General features: G+C 40.4%; 2 protein-coding genes across 11 annotated transcripts in view; one reads left to right on the top strand and one right to left on the bottom strand.

Moving 5' to 3' along the window:
* LOC131455970 (dynactin subunit 1-like) overlaps positions 1-10,943 on the bottom strand; it is an 11,569-nt gene extending 626 nt beyond the window's left edge. Inside the window, exons 1-31 of one of the 8 annotated variants that reach the window (XM_058623900.1) lie at positions 10,802-10,943; positions 8,935-9,000; positions 8,620-8,814; positions 8,088-8,169; positions 7,965-7,996; positions 7,699-7,719; positions 7,138-7,161; positions 6,765-6,848; positions 6,239-6,382; positions 5,970-5,993; positions 5,306-5,503; positions 5,003-5,207; positions 4,800-4,878; positions 4,449-4,608; positions 4,246-4,350; positions 3,882-4,073; positions 3,652-3,768; positions 3,409-3,561; positions 3,157-3,317; positions 2,840-3,008; positions 2,641-2,709; positions 2,329-2,541; positions 2,077-2,238; positions 1,740-1,871; positions 1,527-1,652; positions 1,287-1,429; positions 1,041-1,204; positions 678-796; positions 400-595; positions 202-275; positions 29-118 (exon numbers count right to left, since the gene is read on the bottom strand). In XM_058623900.1, the coding sequence (XP_058479883.1) occupies positions 29-118; positions 202-275; positions 400-595; positions 678-796; positions 1,041-1,204; positions 1,287-1,429; positions 1,527-1,652; positions 1,740-1,871; positions 2,077-2,238; positions 2,329-2,541; positions 2,641-2,709; positions 2,840-3,008; positions 3,157-3,317; positions 3,409-3,561; positions 3,652-3,768; positions 3,882-4,073; positions 4,246-4,350; positions 4,449-4,608; positions 4,800-4,878; positions 5,003-5,207; positions 5,306-5,503; positions 5,970-5,993; positions 6,239-6,382; positions 6,765-6,848; positions 7,138-7,161; positions 7,699-7,719; positions 7,965-7,996; positions 8,088-8,169; positions 8,620-8,814; positions 8,935-8,976 (3,675 nt within the window). In that variant the 5' untranslated portion in view covers positions 8,977-9,000; positions 10,802-10,943. Of the gene's footprint in view, positions 1-28; positions 119-201; positions 276-399; positions 596-677; positions 797-1,040; positions 1,205-1,286; positions 1,430-1,526; positions 1,653-1,739; positions 1,872-2,076; positions 2,239-2,328; positions 2,542-2,640; positions 2,710-2,839; positions 3,009-3,156; positions 3,318-3,408; positions 3,562-3,651; positions 3,769-3,881; positions 4,074-4,245; positions 4,351-4,448; positions 4,609-4,799; positions 4,879-5,002; positions 5,208-5,305; positions 5,504-5,969; positions 5,994-6,238; positions 6,383-6,764; positions 6,849-7,137; positions 7,162-7,698; positions 7,720-7,964; positions 7,997-8,087; positions 8,170-8,619; positions 8,815-8,934; positions 9,001-9,862; positions 9,938-10,801 lie in introns of those variants that run through there. The other 7 variants (XM_058623897.1, XM_058623898.1, XM_058623899.1 and 4 more) reach the window with 7 other exon arrangements.
* Positions 9,480-27,312, top strand: tdrd7b (tudor domain containing 7 b). 3 transcript variants are annotated; one of them, XM_058623907.1, is made up of 21 exons: positions 9,480-9,773; positions 11,470-11,631; positions 12,853-13,059; positions 13,439-13,583; positions 15,633-15,840; positions 17,502-17,584; positions 18,355-18,563; positions 18,955-19,323; positions 19,435-19,742; positions 19,823-20,015; positions 20,334-20,445; positions 20,565-20,767; positions 20,854-20,988; positions 22,204-22,287; positions 22,499-22,633; positions 22,760-22,870; positions 23,125-23,273; positions 23,365-23,597; positions 23,863-24,046; positions 24,169-24,329; positions 25,322-27,312. In XM_058623907.1, exons 3-21 carry the CDS (start codon positions 12,853-12,855, stop codon positions 25,540-25,542), a joined length of 3,450 nt encoding a protein of 1,149 aa, XP_058479890.1. In that variant the 5' UTR covers positions 9,480-9,773; positions 11,470-11,631; the 3' UTR covers positions 25,543-27,312. The 3 variants fall into 3 exon arrangements, with proteins under 3 accessions (XP_058479890.1, XP_058479889.1, XP_058479891.1); XM_058623906.1 differs by having other exon boundaries at positions 9,481-9,773; positions 11,470-11,647; XM_058623908.1 differs by lacking the exons at positions 9,480-9,773; positions 11,470-11,631; positions 12,853-13,059; positions 13,439-13,583 and adding an exon at positions 14,028-14,298.

The raw sequence follows: 27,312 nt of genomic DNA, 5'->3' as shown, positions 1-27,312 counted from the left end.
GGTGTAAGCAAGCATTGTATGCTTTTACCTTAACAAAGGAGGAGACTGGGAAGGTGGCAAAGTCAGAGGAAGCCTTTGCTCCAGGCTGATATGAAACTACATGTTCAGCTACTTCTCCCTGAAACAGAAGTTTGCAGTTTGGTTTTAGTCTTGTTAATAGCTTGTGGACAAGGAGAAGACATTTGATTCTGAAATTGTCACCTTGAGTTTGTCCAGAGCATCACTGAGGTTCTGCAGCCGAGCCGTCTGCTCCAGCATCTGGGCACTGGCACTAACTGGAAGACACAGGAGAGGGAATGAAGCCAAACTGTAGAAACTGCAGCAAACACCCAGGAGAAAACTGACAAAGCTAGCTGCTTTTAAAGACTAACTTGTTAAAGAAGTTGTTAAAGAACACACCTGCTGTTTTCCCAGTGATGTCCACCACCTTAAACTCTGTACTGAGCTTTAGCAGTGTCGCCAGCAGTTGGTCCGTTCTACGATAGATGCCAGTGTTCAGACCCTCTGGAGGCATAGAACTTTCTTTGGACACTTGTGGCAGTTTGGAGGGGCAGAGCGGAGGCAGAGAGGCCAGCTGGGCTCTCATCTTCTCTGCCTGCAATTTAATAAACTCTGGGTCAATATTACTACGGTTGATAAAGGTGGCAACTGACAAAGATAAAGTCAAACCAGTGTACCTTGAGTCTGTTGTTTTCATTCTTGAGGCATTTAATGCCCAGTCTCTGAACCTCAACCTGCTGTCTGAGGAGAGGAGAGTCCACCACTTCCATTGGCCCGGTTATGGATGGAGGAACACCTGCCGGATGGAGGAAAAGCAGATGACTGTACTTAAATATTGACATTGCACCTTTCTCTTGACTAGTGTGTGGGATTTTTTTTGTGTTAACCAAATCAGCTTGGTGTCTGGTAAGAATAACACATTTGCAGTAATACGTCATTGTGTCGTGATTGGAACTGCTTCTCAGTGGGTTTAATTATATCAAACCAAATAAAACAATTTGATCTGTGTGCAACACAAACCTAACTACCGAATAATTTACCTCCTACACCCTGAACAAGTGAGGCAATTCCAGAGGCAGGTGACCCTCTCAGGCCTTCGATGGTCATCTTTGATTGGTTCGTGATGCGTAGTTTCAGCTCTGCCTTCTCCGCCTCCAGCTGGTCGATATCAGCCTGCAGGGCATCCATTGTTTCCTCAAATTCCCTGAAGTGAGGAGGAAAATACTGTTTAAAGTTCAAGTAAAGAACCTCCAGCATTTATTACGTTTGTTTCATGTGGTTCTTACTTTTCTTTCTTCTTCAACAGGGCGAGATTCTCGTTGAGTTTGGTCTGAATCTTCTCCACTCTTTCATCTGCATCTTTGGTGGAGGTGTCTAGCTTCTTCTCCAGCAGACTCAGACGAACGTTGGCTTCACTCAGCTCCTCACCCTGGAGGACAGAAGATTATAATTCTCTCACTGGCAAACATATTTACATAACATGGTTTCTCAGAGGAAATGGGTGTCCTTTTTTTATTTATGGTTACCTTGATCTTGAGAGACTTCTTGAGCTCCTTAATTACTGTCTCTCTGTCTTCTAGTTTAACTCCTAGACCCTCAGCATCCGTCATCTCGGCCCTGACGGTGGCTGCTCTCATCTCAACAGGGGTGGTCTGAGGACATGAGCAAATGTGATAAGGTGAGAACTTGAATATAAAAAGACACAGGATTGAAATGTATGTATAGTGTGATGGAAATACCTTGCACTGAGGTTTGTCACCATCATACTCTCCTTCTTGCATGGCAGTAGCCATCTTGTTCATGGTAGCTATGACAGAACTGCAGGACTGACGCAGACATTCTGGGTCACTCTGCCCATGGGAGCCATAAACCTTTGATTTAGAATAGAGAGAATAAGTCAGTTGAAGAGAAAAAAAAACCTCAAAACCCAGCAGCAACCAAGCACCAGCTTTCCGTCTAGCACTTCACCGTCTGCCAAAGCAACATGTTTGTATTACAACTGCTACTGAGTGCAACTAGGGATCATATATCAACACCGGGCAGAGTAACACTGGACGCTTTATTATTACACAGTACCTGCTCCACAGCCTTGAAGGTGATATCATCCATTTTGAGAGCATTGAGACCTTCCTGTTCTGGCAGCGGAGCAGCCATCTGAGCCCCAGCTGCTGCCACTTCCTGCAGCACGGCCACCACACGGGTCAGCTGGCGTCTGCTCTCTGTCAGCGTCTCTGACACCTGCCAGGTGGGATAAGACATGGCAGTCAAATGTCAGTCAAGCATCAGTGATGCTTATTGATTTTTTTTGTTTTTTCTCCCCATACATACCTCTGGTCCATAATTGAGAGCAGCAGGAACTCCAACCACATCTGTTCCAGGCATGCGACGGCGTATCTTCTTACAGAACTGTCTGATGTCAGAGCAGGAAGTGTCCAGGTCCTTCAGAAGCACGGCAAGGTTGGAGCTCTCCTGACCAGCCGCCAGGAAAGCCCGCAGACGAGCAACTTCCACTCCCATACAGTCCAGGGCGCTCTGGGTAAACTGGAGGTGAGAGTACAATTAGGAAACCCTACTGTGCTAGTTCAGTTTTTTCTTTTCTTTTTAGAAAAAAGGTTTTACTACAAAAGAAGCTTTAAATACCTTGATATGGTCAGCCAGCTGCACGGTGCAGTCCTCAGTATGATCTGCCAGATGGACACTGTACAGTTGCTGGAAACAAAACCATGTTACAAATTAGATGTATAATTATAACTTAAATATTTACTGAATAGTGTTTGATATTATGTCAAAATATTTTGTATGGTGGCAAAAATGTTAAACCATGAGTTAATGATCATACCTGATAGTACTTGATAGCTTTAGTCAGGGGCTCCACCTGAACAGTCTCATCCAGCTGGTCTTTATACAGCAGATCAATGAAATAATCCAGGGAGCGCTCATGGAAGGTCATTTCAGAGTAAAGTGTACCCATGCGCTTAAAAACCTCTACACTGCAGGTATTTAGAGCCCTAGAACCAAGGTGGGAGACAGGGAGAGGAAAATGATTACATTTTGTTGATTAATTTAGTTTATCACAGTAAATATAAGAAAGAATAAATACTTCTTGTGAAAATATTTTTATTCCTGAGTCATAATTGATGAGACTGCAGAGCTTACTGTTCATATTTGTGCAGCGTAGCCTGCAGCAGATTGAGGGAGTACACCAGTCCTGCAGCAAAACTGCGCTGTTCTCCTGGAGGACCTCTCAACGCTGTCCCCTGCACCAGGTTCCCATTCAAGTCAAACTTCTCTTGGGCTTGTTTACTGATGAGATCAGCCTGTCAGGTTCAAGGATACAAACAACTTCAATAACAATTATATAGATGGACAGAATATGACAAGATAAATAAGTCTCATCCAGGATCATACCTTGCAGATGAGCCTGGGGATAAGAAGAAGAACCAAAATGCAGTCATGATCTCCACCATGACGGAGAAAGGAGTCTGGCATGAAGGAGGTGAGGAGGGAAACCTGTCTGCTAGACTGAGCCACTTCCATTTTCCTCAGCTCCATCTCAATGGCCTGGAAACAAATGTGTAGTTTTTGTAATTAAGAGACTGATCGACAATGAGCACACTAGTCTCTACATCAGTCTTAATGAAGCCCTCCTACCTTGGCGTAGGCCTTGGTCTCTGCAAATTTGATCTTAAAGTCAAATAGTTCTGCAGGTGGTTGCTGAACTTGTTCAGCATTGGCATTCTGCTGACTGATCAGCTCCCTATTAGCATCCTATGTACAGGAATGAAAATATAGCTTTAGAGCATACACTTGCACAAAATGAAGGTCCTCTATGCCCACATGAAGCTCACTTCCTGTGAGTCTTTTGTCATCTTCTCACTCACCTGCAGCCCTGTGGTGAGCTCTCTGTATTTGTTGATCGTCTGTTGGTAATCAGCAACAGTCTCTTGAGCAGCCTCAACTCTCTTCTCAGCCTCCCTGACCTTTGCACTGCTCATGTCCACCTGTTCTCTCAACTCCATTTCAGTCTCCCTGGCGTTCTCCTGCAGCTCATCATTCATCTCATTGATCGCCTCCTATTGGTGGAGAAAAAAAAAACAGGCTTTCTTTAAATGACTAAGAAGTAAGCAAGTAAATTTGCTTAAAAAGTTGAATTTTCAATCTGATTTTCTTTTAATGTGAATACTAGCATGTTGAGAGAACAGTGAACTGAAATGTCCCTTGTATTTACAATGCAGTGCCACTGACCAAATCTGTGACTGTTTCTCTCAGCTCTCTGACTTTCTCTTCCAAGTCGAGGTTCCTCTCTGTCAGCGTCTCCACCATCTCCTCTGAACCCAGAGCAGCATCCACCTGATAACAGTGCACACACAGACATAGGTACACAAAGGTGGATACTAAGAGGACAACACTGATAGAAGCACAATGGAGGGAAGATCTTCTCAACAAACCTGCTCTTTCAGTTCATCAATAGTGGCCTCTGCCTGCTTGACTTCATCCTGTAGTTTTTCCTTCTGCGTCCTGAGAGTCTCCAGCTCTGTGTTCTTCTTCTCCATCTGCTTCTGTAGCTTCACATGTTCCTGTTTCTCTGAAGCAGACAGGTCACGCATCCTGAAGAGGACATAATGTTTTTTAATTGGGTGCCGCCCTAACTGATTTAAAAGAGATATTATTCATATTAGTTCCATGTGAACTGCCATGATTTCTGTACAGACTTTTTACAATTATAGCAAACTGAGACTGAATACTAAGAGTTTATGTCATACATCACCAAAATGTATGTCGAGAAAAATGACACAAACCTGACTAGCGCCTCCTTCAGTCTACTGTTCTGCTCCTCCAGCTGTTTGACATGGTAGCTTGAGGCAGCTCCATCTGAGCCTAGAAGAAAAAAATGAAAAGCAGCATACTGAGAAAAAGTTGTAAAAGAAATACAGGGAAATGTCAATGTGGGAGGGTTGATTTAAGACACAAAAATGCCTTTTTGATTGAATACAGTTCAAACCTTTCTCTGAAATCTCATGTCTAAGGATCTCCAGGTCCATGGAAAGCTCCTCCACTTTCTCTTTCAGTGTTTCCACCTCTACTTGCAACGACTCTGCTCGCTCCTCAGCCATCTCTTTGTCCAGTGTTGCCATCTCAATTGCATCTGCTGTGTCCGACATTTCTTCCATGTAGTGGTCCTTGGCCTCCTGTGCTTCACGGGCTTCCTGGAGTTGAAAGTTTAAAAGAAGCATATGAATCTGATGACAGTGGACCTGCACTGGCTTAATTTAATACTGATCACAACATACTGCAAACGCAGTACCTTCTTGGCTTCTTTCAGTTGTTTCTGCAGCTCAGTTTGCTGTTCCTGCATTTTGTTCTTCCATTCCTGAAGCTGCTCCAGCTGAATTTTGTGTTTTTCAAGCTCCTTTAGTTTGGCTTTGTCCTCTGTCCGCTTCATCTTCAATGTCTCCAATTTCTCCTCCAGGTCTTTGACCTGAGCTCGCAGTGATTCCTCCTCCTGAATGGAAACATGGAAGAGCAAAGGGGAACAGCGGGGTGGTCAGAGTTCAAATGTGCTGCCTTGAAGTTTGAAGTTTAAAAGGGCTCCATTCATTTCCCAAGAATTTGTTTTTGGAAGTAGTAAAAAAAACACGAAAACAGATATCAAGTGCCATCACCAAAAACTTTTTTTGCTGTCCCAAATTACTTGTGTATATTATTCCCTCATTAAAATAAATTAGGAGCTAAATGTCTTAACAAGAAATTGATGCACAATGGTGGAATTAAATATTTAATTTAGTGTATCCTTAGGTTAAATCAACCATGCAGCATCATCACCATATAATTAACTGTGAAGAGATTAAAAAAGAAAAAAAGATATCGTAAATTATTGAGAAGGTTCGCCAAGGGTCCTTTTGCACACTGCTGTGAGTTTGTTAGTAAACTCATGCCTGGTATCACCAGCATGCATGAAGTCACTCTACCTGTTTGGAAATGGCAGGTTCCTCCTGGTTAAACAATGAAAACATAGATGAAATGGGACAAGCTCATTATATGATGGAAAATAGAAACAAAATGATGGAGATGCGACATCCTGGCAATACTGAAAGTAATCTTTAAAAGAGCACATATGATGTTTTTTTCATGGTAATATTTAAAATACCCTTTCAAATATGAAACGTTTGATTTTCTGACACCATTATTCCAGTTGTACTGGCATTAAAATTACCTCTTCTCATCGACAGTAACATACCTTACTGGGAGTAGCTGGGACTGCGGCTGCCGCAGATGACCCACTGGGCTGAGGCATGACGGGAGCTCCCAGTGCACCCTGGTGGGAGGACAGGCTCACCTCACTGACATCAGACAGAGAGGACGACAGGCTCTCTCGAGACGCCTATTGACAAACGATGGTAAGAGTCAGACACGAGTTACAATTGACAAATATAAGAAGAGAGGAAGGAAAAGAGTGGGAGGAGCGAGTTAAATCAATGCAATCTTACAAATTTTTGAGACATCACTTAAAGGGGGTTAAGGACGTTAATGTTAATTCACATTCGAGTTTACATTAGAGCTTCTACAAAATAAACCACCACACAACTGTAACCCACAGGAATTGGTCTCCAAGAAAGTCAGAAAGACAAAAGCAAGAGTTTGCAGAACTGGTGCTGCCCTATACAGTATTTGTGCAAGGACGGACAAAAGAGTCACCCATTTTCAGTGGCCAAACATTTCACCACTCCCTGTACTCCCAAGTACTCAAATATAACGGAGTGTACCGTCATTGGCAGGCTGTAGCGGCCGGAGGGACGCACCAAGAGGGAGGGGAGGGAGATGGCAGGTGCAAGGCGTGGTGTGTTCCACTGCCAGTGTGATCATCAAGACTGTGTTAGGACTCAAATTACAAACCTGTGGCACTGTTTACTTGAACATTACTGATTCATTACTGAAATGTTACTACTGAGTGACAGTCTTCTATAAAGTACATACTAATCGTTCTGGACAAAAGTGCATGAAGCATTCAAGACATTTAAAAGTGTGTCATTGACTCCCTCAATAGTTGGAAACATAAATAAATTCTGAATGAACAACTGTTTTTAAATGATTCTGTTTTGATCCCATTAGATCCCTGTCCACTGCAGGTAAGCTCACCTTGGCAGAGCGGCGGGTAGAAGACTGGAGGAGAGGAGGAGGTAAGTGGCAGAGAGAGGGATGAACACAGACACGCACACAGATAAACACACACACGCATCCAGTGATGACGTGAGATAAGAGATAAGCAGCACAAAAGAAGCAAACCCAATGTTAGTTTATATCCATTTAGCATAGGTTTGATAGCTGCATGCACCATTTCATATACATTTTTAAAGTTATTCTTAATGACCAGAAACACAGGAGAAAAGTGTGGGTTCATGCAACAATGTCAAAACCAAGGCTAAATGTCAGTGAATTGTGAGTGAAATGACAAAGACACCATTATAATGACCTTAAAACTGTCCCAGCATTAGTGTCCTAATGTTAACGGAGGATTGATTTCACCCAAATAAAAAAGTGAAAATGTAAGCGAAAGATCATCTCATTTACAAAACGAAAAAAACGGAAGTGACGTGCAACATGTGAAAGGGTCATTTAAAAGCAAAGGGATGAGTTGACACATTAGTATGATTAGCAACAACCAAAGCAAAACAATCTTTTTAATTTAAATTTGTCTACCTTCTTAATAGTCAATGGGGTCTGCAAAAAATTATTCAGAAACAAACAGCAACATCAAACCAAACAATGAGAACTAAACCATAAATTATTTCTAGTTCTGTAAAAACATAGTATATCGTGTCATGAACACACTGCACACATACTTCAGTGTTTATTGTGTGAGCTTCAAGTATTCCAAAAGGAATCCAACCATCATTAAGTGGACACAATGCAAAATTATTACGCTGTGAAATGAAACAAAGCCGGATGCAAGTGTTGGTTGTTACCTGCTTGGATGCTTTAGGAGTCTCTGGAATGTCTGGGGGGGAACAAATTAAGTATCTGTATTATTATTTATGGTTACTATTATTTACTTTGAGTTGCTACTTTCTGCTGTGGTCTAGACTCACCTCTTAGTCTGAGTGTCTTGGCAGTGCCAGACTCAGGAATATCTGGTGAGGTGGCACTTGAGCCTTCTTCCACCACTTGAATCTGTACACAAAGACACACAGGAGTTTGATCAGGAAAATATTTATACAAAAGGGGAGGCAGAGACAAGAACGTGCTCCTTTGAAAATACTGAATAAAAATAGATTCTCAAAAATATAGTCTGAAACTGCTGTGCCTTCCTCACTGGCATTAAAGACAAATAAACATTTTGATAGTACTAATAATTTTAAATAACTATTTATAGATCTCATATCTTTTTGTTATTTTTTTAAGTGAATAAATCAAGACCATAATTAACAGTGCTAATTTTCTCCACAACATTAACAGTGGCAAATTGCAACATTGTTTAAACAGAGCAAAAAACTCATAGTGTAGCGTAGTAGTTTTTTGCCATTCTTTATTCTAAATTCATCTACATTGTTTGTTTTACAATAAATACTTAACATCTTTTGGGGTTTTTTTTCCATTTAAACATATATATGTAGGACTTACCTGTGATTGTCTGACAAATATCCCATGATTTTCCTGACAGTTGAAGTAGCGTTTTCCCTGCACGGTGCCATCATTTTTGCCTTTAGGTTCATCTAGTATGACACCCACCCATTTCCCAGAGGCAAAGAGTGTGGCTCCAATGTAGGCAACAGTGCCACGCTGACCCTTCCCCGTCACCTCTACTATAGAACCAATCTACAAGAGTGAAGGATACAAGAGGTGAAGGACCTGCGAGTCATTACATTCTCATGGAAGATTACAGATGTACTTCTTTATTCAATTAACTTATATTCTCTGTATTGAAAGGTGACCTACTTTTGGAGGTTTACCACTCTCCACTGTTCCTGCACTGCTCATTTTGCTGATCAGTGGGCTGGTCAGCTGAAGAGTGAGGAGTAGAAGAAGAAGAAGAAGTTTAGTTATCACTGAGAACAATGCATGGTGGAGGACGGGAGAGACAAAGATAAAGTCATAAAATATCAAATACCTAATTGTTTATGGTTTTATATCTTAATTAATCTTGCAAAATTACCAAACAGCATTGTTTTATGTGAATGCCACAATACCCATAATTATCCCATCTCAAGTTATAAAGGGCACTTTCAACAACAATCAGTGAGATTCCTTAGGCCACATAGCACAAAAACACATTCATTCGCTCAGTCATATGTCCTGGACCACAACTGATATTCTAATAAACAAGCCATATCTCTGCCTGTTTCACACAAAGATGCTCATTCAGGACAAACAAAGACTGCAGCAGAATCAAATCCTTTATTGGAACAGGAGGGACATGTGAATTCATGCTGGCTCAGAGTTTCAAACTACAAGGCAGAAAACTGGTTTATCACAGCTCTTATTATGGAAGATGTCACATAGGAGTTTGTTAGTTTTAGAGAAGCAGAGATAGTTTAGAAGAATCCTACTCTAGAATAAATACATTTTTTTAAATTTTTTTTCCAAATGTGTTTATTGGATTTTCTGAGGTTTTTTGTTCAGAATAAATACAATTTGATTAATGTGAGCGACATCTTGGCTAAGCAAATTTACTTTCAATACAGGATAATTGAGGCTAATCATAACTGTGTTATTACAGGTTTTTTTCCTCATGGAGCTGCAAAATGCAACACGGTCAACTCAACATCCACTTCATGGTGAGTGTAACAAAACCCTACCCTTTACATTTTATCCATAGAAATGAAATATTAGTTAGTTATTTAGTTAATGTTAATAAGTGACTCACCCTGGGGGTATAAGAATGTCGCCTGCTCAAAGCCATAATTAATAATTACTTCGATTTCACCTCCAGGACAAAGACAGAACTCAAGTGCTATTTTTCATCCACCTCTTTTACAGCTAAGCAAAATACAGGAGTATGATTTTGGGCAGGGATCCTAGTGGTTTATCATCATCATCATCAACGTCACAGCTGACAAGAAGTGAAAGGGGAGGGAGGGGAAATCTAGTTGATGCCTCTCCCATAATACCTTCAGATGGATGTTAGCTCCACAGATGACAATAGAGACACTTCTAATAACGTATTAGAGGGGCTGCAACAAGTAAAAATTACAGTCAAGAACAGATGAACTAATAATTACTAATATCCTTCAGTTATAATCCACAGCTAGCTATGTGTATACAGCTTGCTGTGTTTTAAATGATATTTAATCAATTAAATTGAATTATATTAATACTGAATCATAATCATACGGTTACTGTCAAACAAATAATAGCTTGCATTGGCCAATGTTTCCTTCCCTACACTGATACTAGAAGACCAGGAACTAATAAATATATTGGTATATTTTGGTCATGGAAGAAGAAAAGACATACATGTTCAAAATACACCACTAGTTTACAGCAGCTTCATGGCAAAGGAATGTGAACAAAACGAGTAAATTGTGAGAAACATCACATATACAATGGCACTGTAACTTAGATATAGCGACCATCGAAACACGAAATAAATTCGGCTTGGGCTTTGCTTTGCTTTACCATGTATATTTAGATCTAAATGCTGATGTATATAACATCAGCATTTAGTCAGCAAACTAACATTGTGGCTGGAATTAACGCTAAAAACTGGCCAACTGGGCTTAGACTGTTAGCAAGAAAGCTAAAGTAAAGAGGAATCGTATTGTGAAAAGCTAACAAAACAGCAGCTGTTCGTTATTTAGCTTACCTGGCATATACAGAGACTCTTGTCTTTAAGTACAAATCCCTGAGGTGTTCATGCAGACAAACACTTATTTTCTGTTGTTATTTTTGGGCTACCTAGCTCCACTGGCTTATTCCGTTTTTGACAAGTCACTTCCGGTGAGCTGACAAACCAAATATAAGAGGAAAAATAACGTTTGCGCCCCTAGTGGCTGCTTTTACGTTGAGTGTTTACCAAACCTTTACGTGGGGACCCACATTTTTACAGATGACACAATTTTGGCTCACTATTGTTACAGCTTTGATGGATGAAGTGCAATAACCTGACGATGACAAATATATAGTATAAATTATACATGTAATAATATTCAGATAAAAACAGAATGTTAGTCTCTAAGCAGTCCAGTAGTTGCTTGTTTCGTGTGCTGAAAATTCAAATGTGAAATCAGTGTTATCGCAGATTTCTTAACAACTATTTGTCTAATCACTTATTGCTTTTAAATTATTATTAGAGGAAAACATACATTGAACTTATATGATTCACTGATTAATTAGTGACTGAGAATGCAACATGTGAACGTGTTTATAACAGACAGTCCTACATATACAAATGACAAAAGAGATGAGAGATATTGTGTTGGGTTGGACAGGAGAAGTTTCCCTCTGTATTCATATGAGCGTGTAATTAAGCAGAGGCCCACGACCAGTTGACCAATCAGGTGGCGGAGGAGAGGCTGTCTCTGAACCGGCTGGTAGACAGACGCACCGGGGACAGAGCTCCGGTCTCAGCCCAACCCTGCGGCGGGCGGTGACAGCACCGAAAGCAGTTGGACCAGGCCCCAATTCCACCATCCCGTACGTTCAGAGCAAGGTAGAATGTTTTTAAAGCGTTTACTTTGACTTTTCAAAGCTCGCAAAGTTTTGCCGGGTGATTATATCTTCTCTCTTTCATATTCCCAAACTGGGATGACTCGAAAACACTATAGCTAGAGAAGACACAACACTGTACTTCCGGTGGGGACTTTCAAGATTAAAATTGTGACTGCTACGTGTTGTATTTAACCACACTTTGTTGCGTAGCTGTACCTTTACTGTGTAGATAAAGTGCAAGTACTTCCGGTCCACTGATGGCGTTCTGTCGCTAACTTGACCCGGAGCTTCGGGGTGGCAGGGGGATTTAATTCGATGCCACGAGCGGTATCGTTTCAGCACGCGTGTCACATTGAGTCCGGTGCCGTCCGTTGGTGTTTTTGTATCGTTTCGGACCATTTAGTGACAGGTTTAGTGTGAAAGAAAAAAGAAAAAGGGGAGTGGAAGTTCATACAACTAGTTTAGAGCCGATGGAGGGTGTGGAGTTGTAGTGTGACGTGTTACGTCACTCACAGTTTCGCCGAGCTGTCGACAGGGACTGTCAAATGAAGTGGCCTCGAACTAACCTCAGTTGGAGATAAATGAATAAATACAAATATCAATAGGTATATTGTGCAAACATATATCAAATGTGTCTTGAGAAAAAACAGACTCGGATATTTTTTGAATAATGAGTCGGATTTGTACCTCACTGTTCACCATACTTACTAACTCCCTTGTGGGTGTTTTTGGCTGAATGAAAACTGAAAGTGTCAAACTCGAAATATAGTGGAATGTCATTTCCTGCTCAATGCAGGGTGCCTGGATCTGAAAGATCTCAAAGCACTTTCAAGAACTTGTATTCATTGAACTACTCTTGTTGCCCTGTAGACATATTTGGGCTTGTAACAGTTAATAAAAACTTGCCTTACCACTAAGTTGTTGGCCCAGAATGAGAACTTGATCTTCTGCAAGTGCAAGTTGATAGAAGATAAAGTTAGATTCTGGAAATTCTTTTGTTGGTTTTTCACGCAATTTATTTTTTGTTTACATGCTCAGCATTGTTCAAAATATAACCTTATTTTGAATTCAACTTTTGTTCAATGTTTTTTTGCTCAATATAGTATTTCTTAAAGCCAAATGTGACTCTCTCTCTATGTTCTACTTGTCAACTATTTTATTTCTGTAGCAATTTAAGTTTTTTATGTGCATGGGTATTTTTTCCAGATGGCTGACAGGGAGCTGGTGAAGAAGATGCTCTGGGCCATACTCCTGGCCAACAAGGGTGGAGTGTCACTGTCACGTCTACAATCAGAGTACAAGGAGCTCGCTGGCGAGCAGATACCACATAAACAACTGGGACACAACCACCTGGACTCACTGCTTGCAAGCATGCCCGCTGTAGTCCGCATGGAGCGCAATCGCTCTGGAGAGGTGTGTGTCTGTCTGTGTGTTTTCTGTTGTGTTTTAGAGAAGAAATAGCTGACATAACTAAATATATGACATCCAGATTAAATCCCCAGAGTAATGGCAGCAGGTTCAAAACATATTTGTGGGATATTTGCATTACTTGGGTAATTTAGTTGTAGTACAACAATTTATTAATTAAATACATCTGAAAGGTTCACACAAAGATGCTCATTCAAGGCAAACAAAGACTGCAGCAGAATCAAATCCTTTATTGGAACAGGAGGGACATGTGGATTCATGCTGGCTTCTCTCTCATCTCTTCAGCTTTGTACTCCTCTCATCCTTTCATCTCCTCAGTCTTTATTTACAGTATTTTTTAGTGTATAAACATCTGTCTTTTCAGGTGGTCTATTTAGCTTCAGCAGCCAACGAGACAGCCCATATAGCCAAGGTGGTGGCCCGCCAGCGCACATCCAAGAAGACAGGTCGACCCCACTTGGTCAACACCCAGATGAGAGTCAAACCAGCAGCATCATTTGTCCTAAATGGTAAGATTTTAAGTCACCATCTTGGAGAATTTGGAAGCAGTAGCACAGCAACACAGTCATTTCTCTGGTATTCATATAATACCACTCAAATGTAGAGTGTCCAAGTCAGTGTGTGTATCTGTGCTATGACTTTGCAGCATTAGCAAAATGCTGTATGAGATAAATGGCTGACCTGGTTTAACTGTTGCTCTGTGGAGACCTACAGTTTATTTGACACTGGGAATCTCTCTCTCACACAAGCAGACAAAGTGTTATGTATTCAATAATGTCAATACACACACACACACACACACACACATCTAAATGTGTTTATACACACATTTCCTCTGCAGTGCATACACCTCTGCTGAACTGTGACGTTGCAGAATATTCTCAGAGTCAGAAGAGGATGCAGGAGATGGTAGGAAGAGAGCGAGGAGAGAAAAGAAGAGATATAGTAGCAGTAAGAAGGCTAGAGGGAAAGAAAGGCAGTGGGATGGTGAAATGGTAAGGAGCGAGGGAGTGGACAGATGACAGAGTGAGAGGGGGAAGTGGAGTGGGGTATAGCCATTTGAGGCTACAGAAGCCTATAGCAGCTGAGACTCGAAAAGCAGCTGATTAGGAAATCAGTCTCTCCATTGCTCTCCCCCTTACTCCTCCTTGTTCTCTCCTTCACTGTCTGTGGAAATTGTTATTCAGGCAGAGACAGACCAGGGATTGTTTGTCCACGCCGCCGGTAAGGTGACGCGGTGTCTGCTCTGATGTCTGAGCGTGTGAGTGCGTGGCTACTTGTCCTTGCCTGTATTTCCTTGTCAATTTAAGCTTGTGACTGTTTGTGTGTGCTACTGCTGAACCTCTGTAACTTATTTGTGTCTGTGGAGGATTTGCTGATTAATTATCTGGGTGATATATTAACTTCATTGACTGCCAGTGCCAGTATCTCATAGGACATAAATAGCAAACCTACTCAGTAAGAAAAGCATAACATTGTAATTAAAATTTCTTGTTTGAGTCTTGAAGCCTTTGACTGATGAGTTAGCCTCTTGTTGTTAGAGATGAGATTGAGATTCAACAAGGAGAAATAGGATAAGAAAGCATGAGAAAGTTCCAGATCTTGCTGAGTAAACAAGAAATGATGCAAGATGGGAATTTGAAAAATAATGTATGAGGGAGTGAGAGTCGAAATGACTAAGGACTTTGCACAACAAGGTATAAAGGTGATATAATTTAGTAGAATAGAATAATTGAAAATGCAGAAAAATAAGATATTTAACATTTTTGGGAAAAACACTTATTTGGTTATATTTGATACCACAGGCACTGATTAAGTAAACTTAGCATAATGACTGTGTCAAGACTCAAAAGTACATCTGCTGGCACCTTTGAAACATCAGAAATGTACATGTTAAATGTTCAGTTTATAGGACCTAGCAGCATCTAGTGATGAAGATGCATACGGCAATCAAAGGAATACTCACTTCATTCTTTCTACGGGGCCTTCAGGTAACAGACTCAAGAGCCAAATCTTATTTATGGCGACCCACTTTTTAAAGGTGAGATACCATCCTGACCCAATTAATAAAATAGATCCTGACATGAGCAAATTTGTTTTTACTACCATTTCTGTAACACCTAATATTATTTAAAACAGCAAAATCAGTCACATCCAAGATATATTTTTGATAAATTAATCACAACTTGATTTTACGCATTCTATTTAAAATATACTGTAGAGCGGAGGTGGCGTAAATTGCTGAAAAAAGTTCTACAAACTTACGTGGTGACTCGAGTGATTCTCCAGCGACCCATTTTAGAGACTGCTGTAGAGCCAGTAGTTGGTGTGTCTGTTCTGGGCTATATAGAGACATGGCTGTGCAATGTGATTGACTGCATGAAAGAGGATCCACTCACAAAAACACAATTCTTCTCTTCAGGTTAATGCGCAATCTGGATCTTCAAATGATGTTCACCTAATCAAAAACCATAACATAAACATAGTTACTTGCTTTAGTAAATCTGGGTGCAGTGGAATCCCAAGATTGTAGGTTTGTTATCTTTCTCTCACTGCAGCCAAACCTCAAACCTCACTGAGGCAGCCAAACTACCGTGGGCGAGGTGGGGGTAGAGGAGGAGGTGGTGGCCGAGGATCGGGACATGGAGACTTCCGACAAGCCAGAGATATGAGGAATGGCCAGGCAGAGAGTAAAACTGGGCCACATCAGAACAAGCTCTTCAATCAAAACACACCCAACAGGAAAGGGAACCCGCCAATGGAGAAGTGAGTGTTGAAGAGATTTTAGAATTTATGTTTGAAATTTGAGACATTAATTTAAAAGCAGATATGTATTTGGTTTTAAGATTTTTAGGTTTGGACATTGTCAATTATTTTTTGGTGCTGAGGAATATACAACAAAAGCTACATGTTGCATTTTCTAAATGTTTCTAAATGTGACCAGGCTCCCACACTGCTTTGGAAATCCAAGTAAAAAAATTAAAAAATCCACATCCTTAGAAAAGCCAGCTCTCATACTAGTGAAATGCAACATGGTTTCAAAACGATAGTCTAAGAAGGTTAGTAAGAGTTGAAGAACAGATTTTTATTTAATTTTTTTTTATTTAATTTATGTATTTATTAATTATGAAATTCGTTTTTTTTTAAGTATAAAAATGTTTTTGTTTGTTTTTTTGGTGGGAGTGGGTTGTGGTTACTGTATGGCCACTTTAGGCTTAGCTTTCCTGGTTTTGTGAAGCAAAAAGGTTGTAAAACACCTCTGCACACCATTGCTTCAGTGGGGGAAACTGAAAATGATTAGATGGGCCCATTTCTTAGTTTTCTTTAATAGTGCTTTAATAGTGATTTAAGATTAGTTCAACTCATTAGCTTGTTCTCTAACGTCCTTCAGTCCATGGCTTGATTTGCCTGCATGCTATGAAAATATCTGACATCAGTCCTCTGTCTGTGTCAGTGGGCCACTGGCTCGCTGCAGCACAATATGGCAACAAGGTGGGAGGCCTGGTGTGTTGGCAGAGGACACAAACCCGAAGCAGGGGGGATATGAGCCCTTTCTAATCCCTGCTCTATTCTCTGGTAGATTAACGCTTCTAAACCGACACAGAGTGAATCAGCACATCTCTCTGTGTCCCTCTGAAACTTCCATGGGACTTTGTATGTGTGTGTGCGTTCACAGCACAGGCACATGATTAGATAGATATAAGTGTAGAGAAGAATAGGAAGCCTTAGTGATGATTAAATTTAGTCACATTGATTAAAGTAACATAAGAGTGTAACATGTGTTTCCTAAAGCAATAATAAGTTCATGTTCAGTCCAGGGAGTCATTAGTGATGTTTGTTCCTGTAGCAGTTTCTTTTCACCACCTGTTGTGGTTTTAAATGAATAATATTGACAGTTTGTGGACCACTCTACATTTAACAACTAATTAAAAATCAAAAAATAAAGACTCTGATTTTACATAATTCAGCCCCTCAACTGAAATGACAGTGGCACAAGCCCAATCAAGTGACCCACCCAACAGGGTAAACTGCCAAAACTAGTAGAGACTAGCAGATAGATAGTAAGATAGCAGATTAAGTTTTTTAATAGATCGATACTTGGCATAATAAATAAATATCTGTTTTTCCGCTGTCTAGGTTTGGGGAGGAGCATAACACCATAGCACCTACAGTGTAATGTTGTACCCAGTATGCAGTATCCCACAATCAATTGTTCTAGACCAAGGGGGGTGGAGACAGTTTGATTAATGGGATGTTTTAATGAAACCAAAACCAAAAAAGACTTTGACCTTTAGCAGATTTAGCTAAGATTTATAACCTGCACGTAAATTTAATTCTTAAATATGTCACAGGATTTGGAATGTTTTGTCTGTGTTCTTCAAAATGCTCTTCTCTTCCAAACTCCTTCTGCTTATTCTTGTGTCCAGATCAGACAAGAGAATGATGCTGCCATCACGGTTTCATAAGGAGGTTCTCACTCACCTTTCCAGAAACTCCCAACAGACTGGTCGTAAGGACAGGCTGCTCTTCCTTGCACTCATAATACATTCAGTGTTACTTTTACATTCTCTACATAATCTGAAATGTTGCTATGCCCTGTATATGCAGTACAAGTGCTGACCAACTGCACTGTCAGTGGACCTTAAAATGAAATTTAACAATGGGAGCGACAGCTTTTGGTTGATTTTTGAAGTTAGTTTACCCTGTTTGTGTCTGTGTTCCAGTCCAATCTTTTACTGAAAACGTGCCTGTTATCGTTCCTGTTTGAAGAATGGTCATAGCCTTTTTTGAGGCACATATTTTAAAATGATTATAAGGCTCAAAGACAGTGAAGATTGTTAAAACTGCGTCACCAACTGGTTTACAACCCTGTGATCATCTGCTATTATGCTGCTCATTTGAACATGAGGAGGAATAAAGTAAAAGGAGTAAAGGCATATTCAGGCCATAAAGAAGAATATGCTATATTACTTTCTTCTCTACAAATCATCATCATCTTCCTTCAAGGAAGACCTCTTTTGAGCTCATATCCCAGTCCAGTAGTTACAGAAGGAATTTATTTTCCTTTGGTAGTAGTACCCACTTCCATGTGCATCATTACGTCATTTAGCAGACACTTTTATCCAAAGCAACTTACAAGGGAATTAAGTACAACCTGCCAGGGATGGAGTTGAACTTGTGACCATGAAGTCTTTTGCCCACAGGTTAGCGGTCTTAACCACTGAGCCACTCCACCCCCGGGATCATTTTTCTTCTGTTTTCTCTTCATTGATCTTCCAGCACCTATGAATCTGAACGAGAGCCTCAGCTTGGGGAAAGGAAAAACCTACAACCCTCAGCAGGTTCAAGGTCGAATCAAGGAAATCCTGGGGAAGTACAGTAATGGGTTCTGGGTGTCCAAGCTGCCTCAGATCTACAGAGAGCTCTTCACACAGGACCTGCCCACTGAGGCCATCAAAGACTTGGAGACGTGGACACACATATGCACTGTATGGACTCCTTATGTCACAGTGGTTATTTTTATTCTTATTTAATAAGAAAATAATGATACTAATTGATACTCTAAAATATTCTAATTTAATTTAGTGATACTAAATTGATTATTTAAATCAAATAATGATGTAGTGCTTTTCTCAAAATATCCCAATATTTGTGCAGTACTTTATATATTCTTGTCAATACACAGCCAGACATAAGACATAACAGGATGACAATAAATACATATATTCAAGGCAAAAATTTAAATCAGAAGGCAAGAGAAAAAGAACATAAATTCCAGGAGCTCTGGTGAACACATTATTGTAAATAACACTGCATTATTATAAACAATGCAATACGGCCAGTCATGTATAATTGTTTTTTTTCTGATTCTTTGTTTAGGTAGAGAAAACCTGCAGCAGCAACCCATCAGAGTTGCTCCTCTACCCAGCCAAGGAGAAGAGCCCCACATCCGCCCCGTCACCCATCGTCAACCCAGACTCCCCCACTACCCCTGTGCCACCTTCAGACACAGCGACAGATAAAGCCTCACATTGCCCTGCCCAACAGAAACCATGCCCTACCCATCTGACTCGGTCTGGCTCTCTCTCACCTCAGTCTACTTCATCGTCTTCCTCGTCCCCCAGCCCTCCTTCCTCCCCTGCTTCCCTCAGTCCCGACGTGAGGATGAAATTGGAAGAGTTGCTAGTGAAGTACTCCAATGGCCTGTGGGCACATGCACTGCCTAAACTCTTTCAGGACACCTACAAAGTCAGTAACACTTTAAAACACTGTCATATAGTATGTGTCATTACTGAATTATGGAGCAAGGTGCATTTAATACATTTTTAATTACTTTTTTTTTTTTAATTCATTTACAAGACCAAACTACCCAAACATGTCCTGGAGAACCTTCATCTCCTTTCTGACATCTGCACTATTGACTACCCAATGCCTGACAACCCCAAGAGGGCCATCCTGTACAGGAGGAGCAGCAAAGGAGATGAAGGAGGAGAGGATGTGAACTGCAACAGGAGGGATTCTTCAATCAGTGAAGAGGAGCTGAAGGTGAGACAGGAGCTGGAGAGGAGGCTCAGTAAACAAACAGTGCCTTCTCTGCAAATCCCCAAAGAGGAGTACCCCTCTGTGCTGGTGGTGGAGGCTACCAACACCAATGCAGTCGTGCTCAGGTAGGAGGGAGCTGTGGAGATGAAAGTGCTGTGAGGTTTGACAGTTCTTGAATCTGAAACTGTCCCTTATCTTCTGTCAGGTACATTGGTGAAAATTACTCCCAGGCTCAGGAGTTCATGGAGGATGAGATGAGGGAGTTTTACAGCCTGGACCAAAGCACTCCAACTCCTTTAGCATCTCCATGTTCAGGACAACTTGTTGCTGTCAGAGCTGAAGAGGAAGAGGAGATTCTGAGAGCGCAGATTTGTGAGGTCATGGCGGACAAGGTCAAGGTGAGACTGCAAAATACAGAACATAATTAGGGATACTGATGATGAAAGAACATGTGTATGATCCCAGACAGAAATGTTTGAAGTTAAAGAATGAATGTAAATAAATGTAATGACGAGGATGACTTCAGATATGGGAATGATTAGCAGTGAGCTAGTGAACTATGATACACAAATGTTTTAATTAACCATCATCCAGCTATAGCCTATCCTCCTTTAAGACTTCAGGGCTCCACTGTGAAAAAATAATGATAATAATTAATATTTTTTGGAAAAAGGAACATTTTAAGGATCCCTGGTCCTTATCCTTTGCCTTTGTAGGTGTACTATGTGGATCATGGCTTCTCAGAAGTGATCACCAAAACCAAAATGTATGAGCTGCACGAGAGGTTTTTCAAACTGCCTTTCCAGGCCACTAAGTGTAAACTAGCAGGTGAGTCTGAATCAATCCCAAAGTCCACTCCTCCTTATTCTCCTTTTTTTTATATATACCTTCATCAAGATAAGTTTGTAGCTAGTTCACATGATGTAACTTTGTGAGCATGTGTCTAGGTCTGGAGCCGTTCTGTCAGGAGCCTGCAGTACTTAAGAAGTTTGAGATGATGGCCAGTGGTAGGATCTTACTGGCTGAAATCCTAGAGAGAGGTCAGACTCCTCTGGTGGTCCTGTACGACACGTCGCAGGATGATGACATCAACATCAATGCAGCATGCATGAAAGCTTTGCAGGACAAGATGCTAGCAAGCCCATTGCAGGTACAGGAGACAAGTTTGTGTACACACTGTATCCATGTGTGAGCGAGATTGCACAGCACACTTAACATCCTTTTTGTCCTTCTCAGGTGAACAGTGTTTATATGAATGTGACTGTCTGCAGTGTCTGCTCGGATGGGACCATCTACTGTAAACTGCCCTCCAGAGGTCTTGCCAAGCTGAATGAGATACTGGAGAAAATAGAAACATACTTCCACTCACAGGTTAGCACCATGCTATGCTACATTTGATGTTTAGACCAAAACCTGCTGAACAGGTAGGCATATTCATTTCATTTCATTCATTTCAAACAAACATAGCTACATGTATTTTAGACAACATTATTTATGTATATCTGAGACCAAACATCTACACTGCTCATTACTGAGCCTTTTTTTAAAATACTACAAGAATAGAATCTGGCAGAATTTCACTGTAGGACATCTAATGAAAGAACCTCTGTTATTATGTGTGACAAATTAGACCTGTACAGTAGTAGGCTCTTCAGCAGTGTCTCTTAAGTTATTTCACCGTGTAGCCTAAAGCACTTGACAGAACAACTTAATTTGTTCCTGTGTTCTAACTCAGTTTCTTCTTTCTCATCAGCCTTTTCTAAATCATGCATCAGTAGGTTTAGCACTTACTTATCAGTATTCTGTCTTATTTATTGTTGTTGAGTATTTACATATCTGTGCTTATGTATTGTAAAAGTAACTTTAGACACATTATAAAGAAGTGAATGTAGTCAGTGTTACTTCTGTCAGGTAGAGTTGTGGACAGATTGAGATTAGGTTGATAATCCGGAGTTAAGACATTGCCAAGCCACTCAATCTGTTGACAGCACATGCTTTTTCTAGACTGCCTCTGTTGTCCTTTAAAGCCTGTAGCTGGAAGTCAGTAACACTTCATGGTTGAGTTTAGGACACAGTGTAAGGCCATTTACCAGTCTGATGATCTTATTTAAGAAACAACCATTAAGTGTGCAGCAAAGTAATGACTTTTTTATCCTTCAAATGTTTTACAACCTGAGGAAAACAAGGTTAACTGATAAAATAACAGTTTAAACATTTGGTAATTTATTGCTGGAACCATAAAAAAGTTTATTATTATTGTTGTTGTTTTTTACAGAAATCCTCCCTGCTAGTGTAACACAAATGTTTAGGATTTAAAGTTGCTGAGAGCTGTGGCAATAACATTGAATTAACTATTCTGACATGTGCTCTTTTAATTAGGTCATTGTTGCAGCAGACCAGTTAAACCTGTAAAATTTTCCGTGAGCTTTAACAATATCATTTTTATTGCAGGCCATAAAGCATTAATTACTCACTGTACTCTGTAACCGCAGTAGTTCAGCAGAAGTATGGTTACATTTATCACTGATGCCAACTGTGGATTGACAAATGATGATGAAAGTTTATTCCATTATGGTTTTATTCTAGGTGACATCAGACTTCCTGGTATCCAGACCCTTCTGTGGGAAACGATGCATGGCTCGCTACAAAGGCAAATGGTCTCGTGTGGAGGTAAGATGCCACTGCAGCATAGACTGTGCATTGGTAAATGCTGTATGTCCACATTTACTTGATGTTTATCTAACAAAAGTAATTATCACACACTGTATCATTCTCTGCTCTACTGTTGTTATGTAGTGATTTATGTAAAAACATTTAAAGCCAAAAATCTCACTACCTGGCTATATATATATTTTTTTTTGCATTTGTGCTTGATCTATAGATCACCAACCTGCATGGCAGCAGAGTGCTGGACATCATTTTTATCGATGTGGGTGTCCAGGCTTCTGTAGAAGTGTTTGAGCTGAGAGAGATCCCACCGATATTCCTGTGTGACCTAATGGCAATCCCACCACAGGTCAGCACCAGTGTCTATGGCAGCCTCGTGCTGAAAAACTCTCAAGGGACAGTTAACCAAGTTATGTACTAACATAGTTGTCTGTACCTCCTGGAACTGAACGTCCTCCCAACACCCTCTGTTTAGGCTGTTAAGTGCTGTCTATCAGACTTGACTGTCAGTCTTGGATCATGGACCCCAGATGCTGTCCAGTGGCTTCGAGAGAAAGTGCTCAACATCTCTGACTGTAGCATGAAGGTAAATGACTGTCAGACCTTTTTGAAAAATGTGACTTACTCCTACTGTCCTAAGCATGATTTTGACCCAATACCTACAAATCAATTTTTTAGACTGATATCACACCAACAGCAAAAAATTATTCCTTGAGAACAAAATATGAATAAAGGTTTCCTCGACCATCTATGTCCTTATGTTCGCGTTCTTGCGGTGCCTGCATCTTCTCTCCTTCCACCTATCCTTTCTCATGTATTCATCTTTTTATTGCCCTCAAGGTTGCCAAGGTTGATGAAACCACATGCGGCATCTACATCTACCTTTTCACTGATAAGAACTTCCAAGACCCGGCCCGCAGCCTCAACCGTCAGATGGCGCAGTCTAACCTCTTAAAACAGCAGCCAGATGTTTTCCTGACGAGCCACAGGTTGCTGCTGCTTTCTGTCTACCTCAGTGTTTGCTTCACATTCTTATACTTCCATCACTAAATTTCCTTGCTTATTCATCCCACTTTACAGCCCTGCTAAAATCTCCACAGCCACTTTATCCTCTAAAACACCCAGTACCAGTGATTCAACTAATGGCAACCCAACATCTACCACTGTCACTGCCAAGCCTCATCCCAGAATGGCTCTGCCAGGAAACAGAGGAGGTGGAGGAGGAAACCTGGCCAGCACCATTCAACCAAAAACACCATCATCCCCCTCATCTTTTCCCCAGCTGCCACCATTGCTGGAGCTGCCCCCAGCTGGTAATGATGTTATTAAACTGTTGTCCAATCCAATCCAATTTCATTATAAAGGACTAAACAACAAGTGTTGAGTTGTAACTTTAGAATCCACACAAGAAATCATAACCCAAGCAAACAAAAAACAAATAAGACATTAAATAGACAACATAAGCAATACTAACTTAATAGTGTTTTTTGTTTTTTATTAAAGCCCAAAAAATTCCAAAGTTTAACTGTAACCCTTAAGCTGTAAATTGAGAAATGAATTTAATATGCCTCTTCTCAGGAAACAACATGGATGTATATGTATCAGTGGCGTGCCATCCAGGCCACTTTGTCCTGCAACCCTGGAGAGACATGTACAAATTGGTGGTGTTGATGGGAGAAATGATTCTGTATTACAACAAAACTGAAGAGAAAACACTCAACATCGAGAAGAATCAGATATATGCTGCTAAAGTGGAGAACAAGTGAGTCGAGCGTTGAAAGTACTTTTAAGCTGTGTTTTTTCATTTCTGGCTCAAAGCTGTGATCTTTCTGATTTCCTGTGAGTATTTGTGGTGATGCACTGTGTATTTATTCTTTCTTTCAGCTGGTACCGGGTGTTAGTGAAGGGGGTTCTGACCAATGGGTTGGTGTCAGTCTATGAGTTGGACTATGGTAAACATGAGCTGGTCAGCTGCACCCAGCTCAGATCTCTGATCAAGGAGTTCAGACAGCTGCCGTTCCAGGGAATCACTGCTCAGCTGGCTGGTGAGTGGAGCTGGAGCCACACATGAAGCTCAGTTCAGTCTGAGGATGATGATAGTAATCTATGGTAATAATTGGGTTAAAGCTGTAGTGCCTAACGTTTAGATAAAAACAAATGTCTGTTACATTCAAGCCACTGTTAAAGGAGTTCACACAATGCTAATTAAGCCTATCAGCCCCTCACGACTCATTCATTTTTCTCAGTGTAGCAGTATTAGCATCTTGTGTTGCCCGGCGCTATTCTCACTCTCACATGACATGGTCATTCAGCATATTTGACATGATAAATGCTTATTGTCCCAGCCCACCTCTGCTCTCTCACTGCTGCTGTATACACACAAACACTCCCTCCTCTCATGTCTGATGGCACTGCTTGACAGAGTCCATATTTAGATGAAGAATGTTATGTTGTATAATGATGAAGAATTATACAACATAATATTCTGACATGTATATATACGTTTCTTAAATATTTCACCACACCTCTTAAGTATTGAACTCGGGTGTTTCATTCAGGCTTTGGTACTAGGGAATCTTAACACTTCAGCATACCAAGACATGTTGGATAACTCTATGCTTCCAACTTTGTGGCAACAGTTTGAGGAAGAGCCTTTTCTATTCCAACATGACTGTGCCCCAGTGTACAAAGCAAGAACTATAAAGACATGGTTTGACGAGTTTGGTGTGGAAGAACTTGACTGGCCCACACAGAGCCCTGACCTAAACCCCATCAAGCACCTTTGCGATGAACTGGAACAGAGATTATGAGCCAGGCCTTCTCATTTTATAGCTGCAAAAGGGGGACCAACTCCACATTAAAGTACTGTATATGTATTTAAATTACTGTCCCTGTTGGTGTAATGCTCAGGAGTCAAAATACGTTTGTCCTTAACATGTAAAAAAAAAAAAATATATATATATATACATATATATATGTATGTGTGTATGTGTACTCACACTGTTATATACTGTTATCTCTCTGTCTCCCGCTGCAGGAGTGAAGCCGAGGCAGTTGTCAGAGGAAGCTTCCATCGTTTTCAGGAACCACGTGGAAAAGAAACCTCTCGTGGCCCAGCTGGAGAGCCTTCATGAAGCCAGAAACCCGTGGGACCGGAAGCTGATGGTCTTCCTGGTTGACACTTCACAGGAAGAAAGAGATATCTGGGTGCATGACATCATGGCTGAGTTTGCTGAAGATCTTACCAATGAGTTGTAGATGAAAAGCAGGATTATTTGCAAATCTTAAGAGGAAAGACGTTGGGATATGAATATATGAAAAAAGGAGAAGCTTGTCAATCTTTATCTATCTACCATTTCAGGATTCGAAAAGTAGAAAGAGGAAAGGGATGAATGAGTGAAGGAGCAGTTGTCAGGTGAAAGGAAACTGATAGGGTTTAAGAGTATGTGGAGACTGGCGTTGGCAGAAAGATAAGAGGTGCTGGTGGTGCAGCAACTTGCTTGTTAGGTTTGGTGTGTTCACTAAATAATGTGCTGTGACTTCTAATGACTGCAGTGTGACCATTGGTTAATACGCCCATGTACAATGCTGTGCTGAAGTAGCAAACTTGCAGTGTAAAAAACCTTTAATCTATATCCATAATCGTCTCACAAAGCATTGATTTGTCGCACATGGTTTGGTATGAGCTCTAATTTTAATTCCGTTTCAGTGAGTGTCATACTTGAAATACCTGAATACCTTTAACCCTGCCAATGTGAGCACCATGCAAAGAATTCTTTTTGCTTTTTTTGGCCCGTCCCTCTTCGGCATCCAGTTTTTACACTGGATGCCCTTCCTGACACAACCCTCCCATTTATGTCCAATTTAGAGTGTCCAATTAACAATGAGCAATGGGGATTGGGTACCTTGCCCTGGCAGGAACTCTAACTGGCAACCCTTTAGTTGCAAGCCAAGTTCCCTTTCCGACTATGGCTATGGGCTGCCCGCTATGCAAAGGATGCATAAAAAGTGAAGTTTGTATTTGTTTACAAAATCTGCTTTTTGGAGGAAAACAGACAGATATCGAGAGAGCAGAAGGAGTTGACGCATTTTTTTATTTTGGAATACATTTATTTAAATTATGAAAACAAAGTAAAATTAATAAGTTTTCAGTTACTTGGCTCTTTTAGCAGATGTGTGCTAATATAGTCTGTTGTACACAGAAGTTAACAAGGTTTGCTGAGGACTAATACATTATATCAAATGTTCTGCTTTTTTAATACATAACATTAACTGTTTCTATTGATACATCTAAATAAGTGCTGATTTAGGATTTTGCAGGTAACTCAAAGACTGAAATGAAGGTTGTGACTTTACCAAATTAGTTTTTTTGATGAAAAAACACTAGAGTGAAATGCATGTGTTAAAAATCAGACCCTGGCTCCTGTGAAGGCAGTATGTCATGCATCTCCTCTTCTCCTGTCACACTGACACAGTGGGACATTTAAAAGTGTTTTAAAGTAATTTATTCCATGAAAACAAGACTTAACTTTCAGAAAGTATTTGTGCTGCATGTTGCAGATCTAAATTGTGTGCGCCTATATTTGATGTTACAGTAACAAGAATGTTAAATTGCCAGTAGTGATATACTACTAGATTTTCATTTAGAGGATTATAAGATTTTCTGCTTATGGTTGTTCTGGTCTAATCCTCCAATGAAATGTTGTTCTGATGTGGGATTTGATTTTAAAAATGTGACCTTTTTTTCTGATGCAACTGCACCATATTTTTGGATGTGCAAATGCTTCTCCAATTGTGTGACAAAAAGCCTGACAAAGCCCACAGCTGCATTGTTGTTAACATATGAAAAGTGACATGAATTTAATTTATATTTAACTTATATTTCCGGGATGATAATGATAAGTTTATCCTTTCCATTTCATTTAACAGTGACCAGGAGTTAATAAAAGGTTTTGGAATAGAGTGTGCTCATGCTTTATTGCACTATAACTCATAAAATAGTCTCATGTTGTTCTTTGTAAAAGACAA

This window comes from Solea solea, chromosome 3, assembly GCF_958295425.1.
Source record: "Solea solea chromosome 3, fSolSol10.1, whole genome shotgun sequence".
NCBI lineage: Eukaryota > Metazoa > Chordata > Actinopteri > Pleuronectiformes > Soleidae > Solea > Solea solea.
Note: the sequence above shows the minus strand (reverse complement) of the source record. Positions and strands in the feature narration are given on the sequence as shown.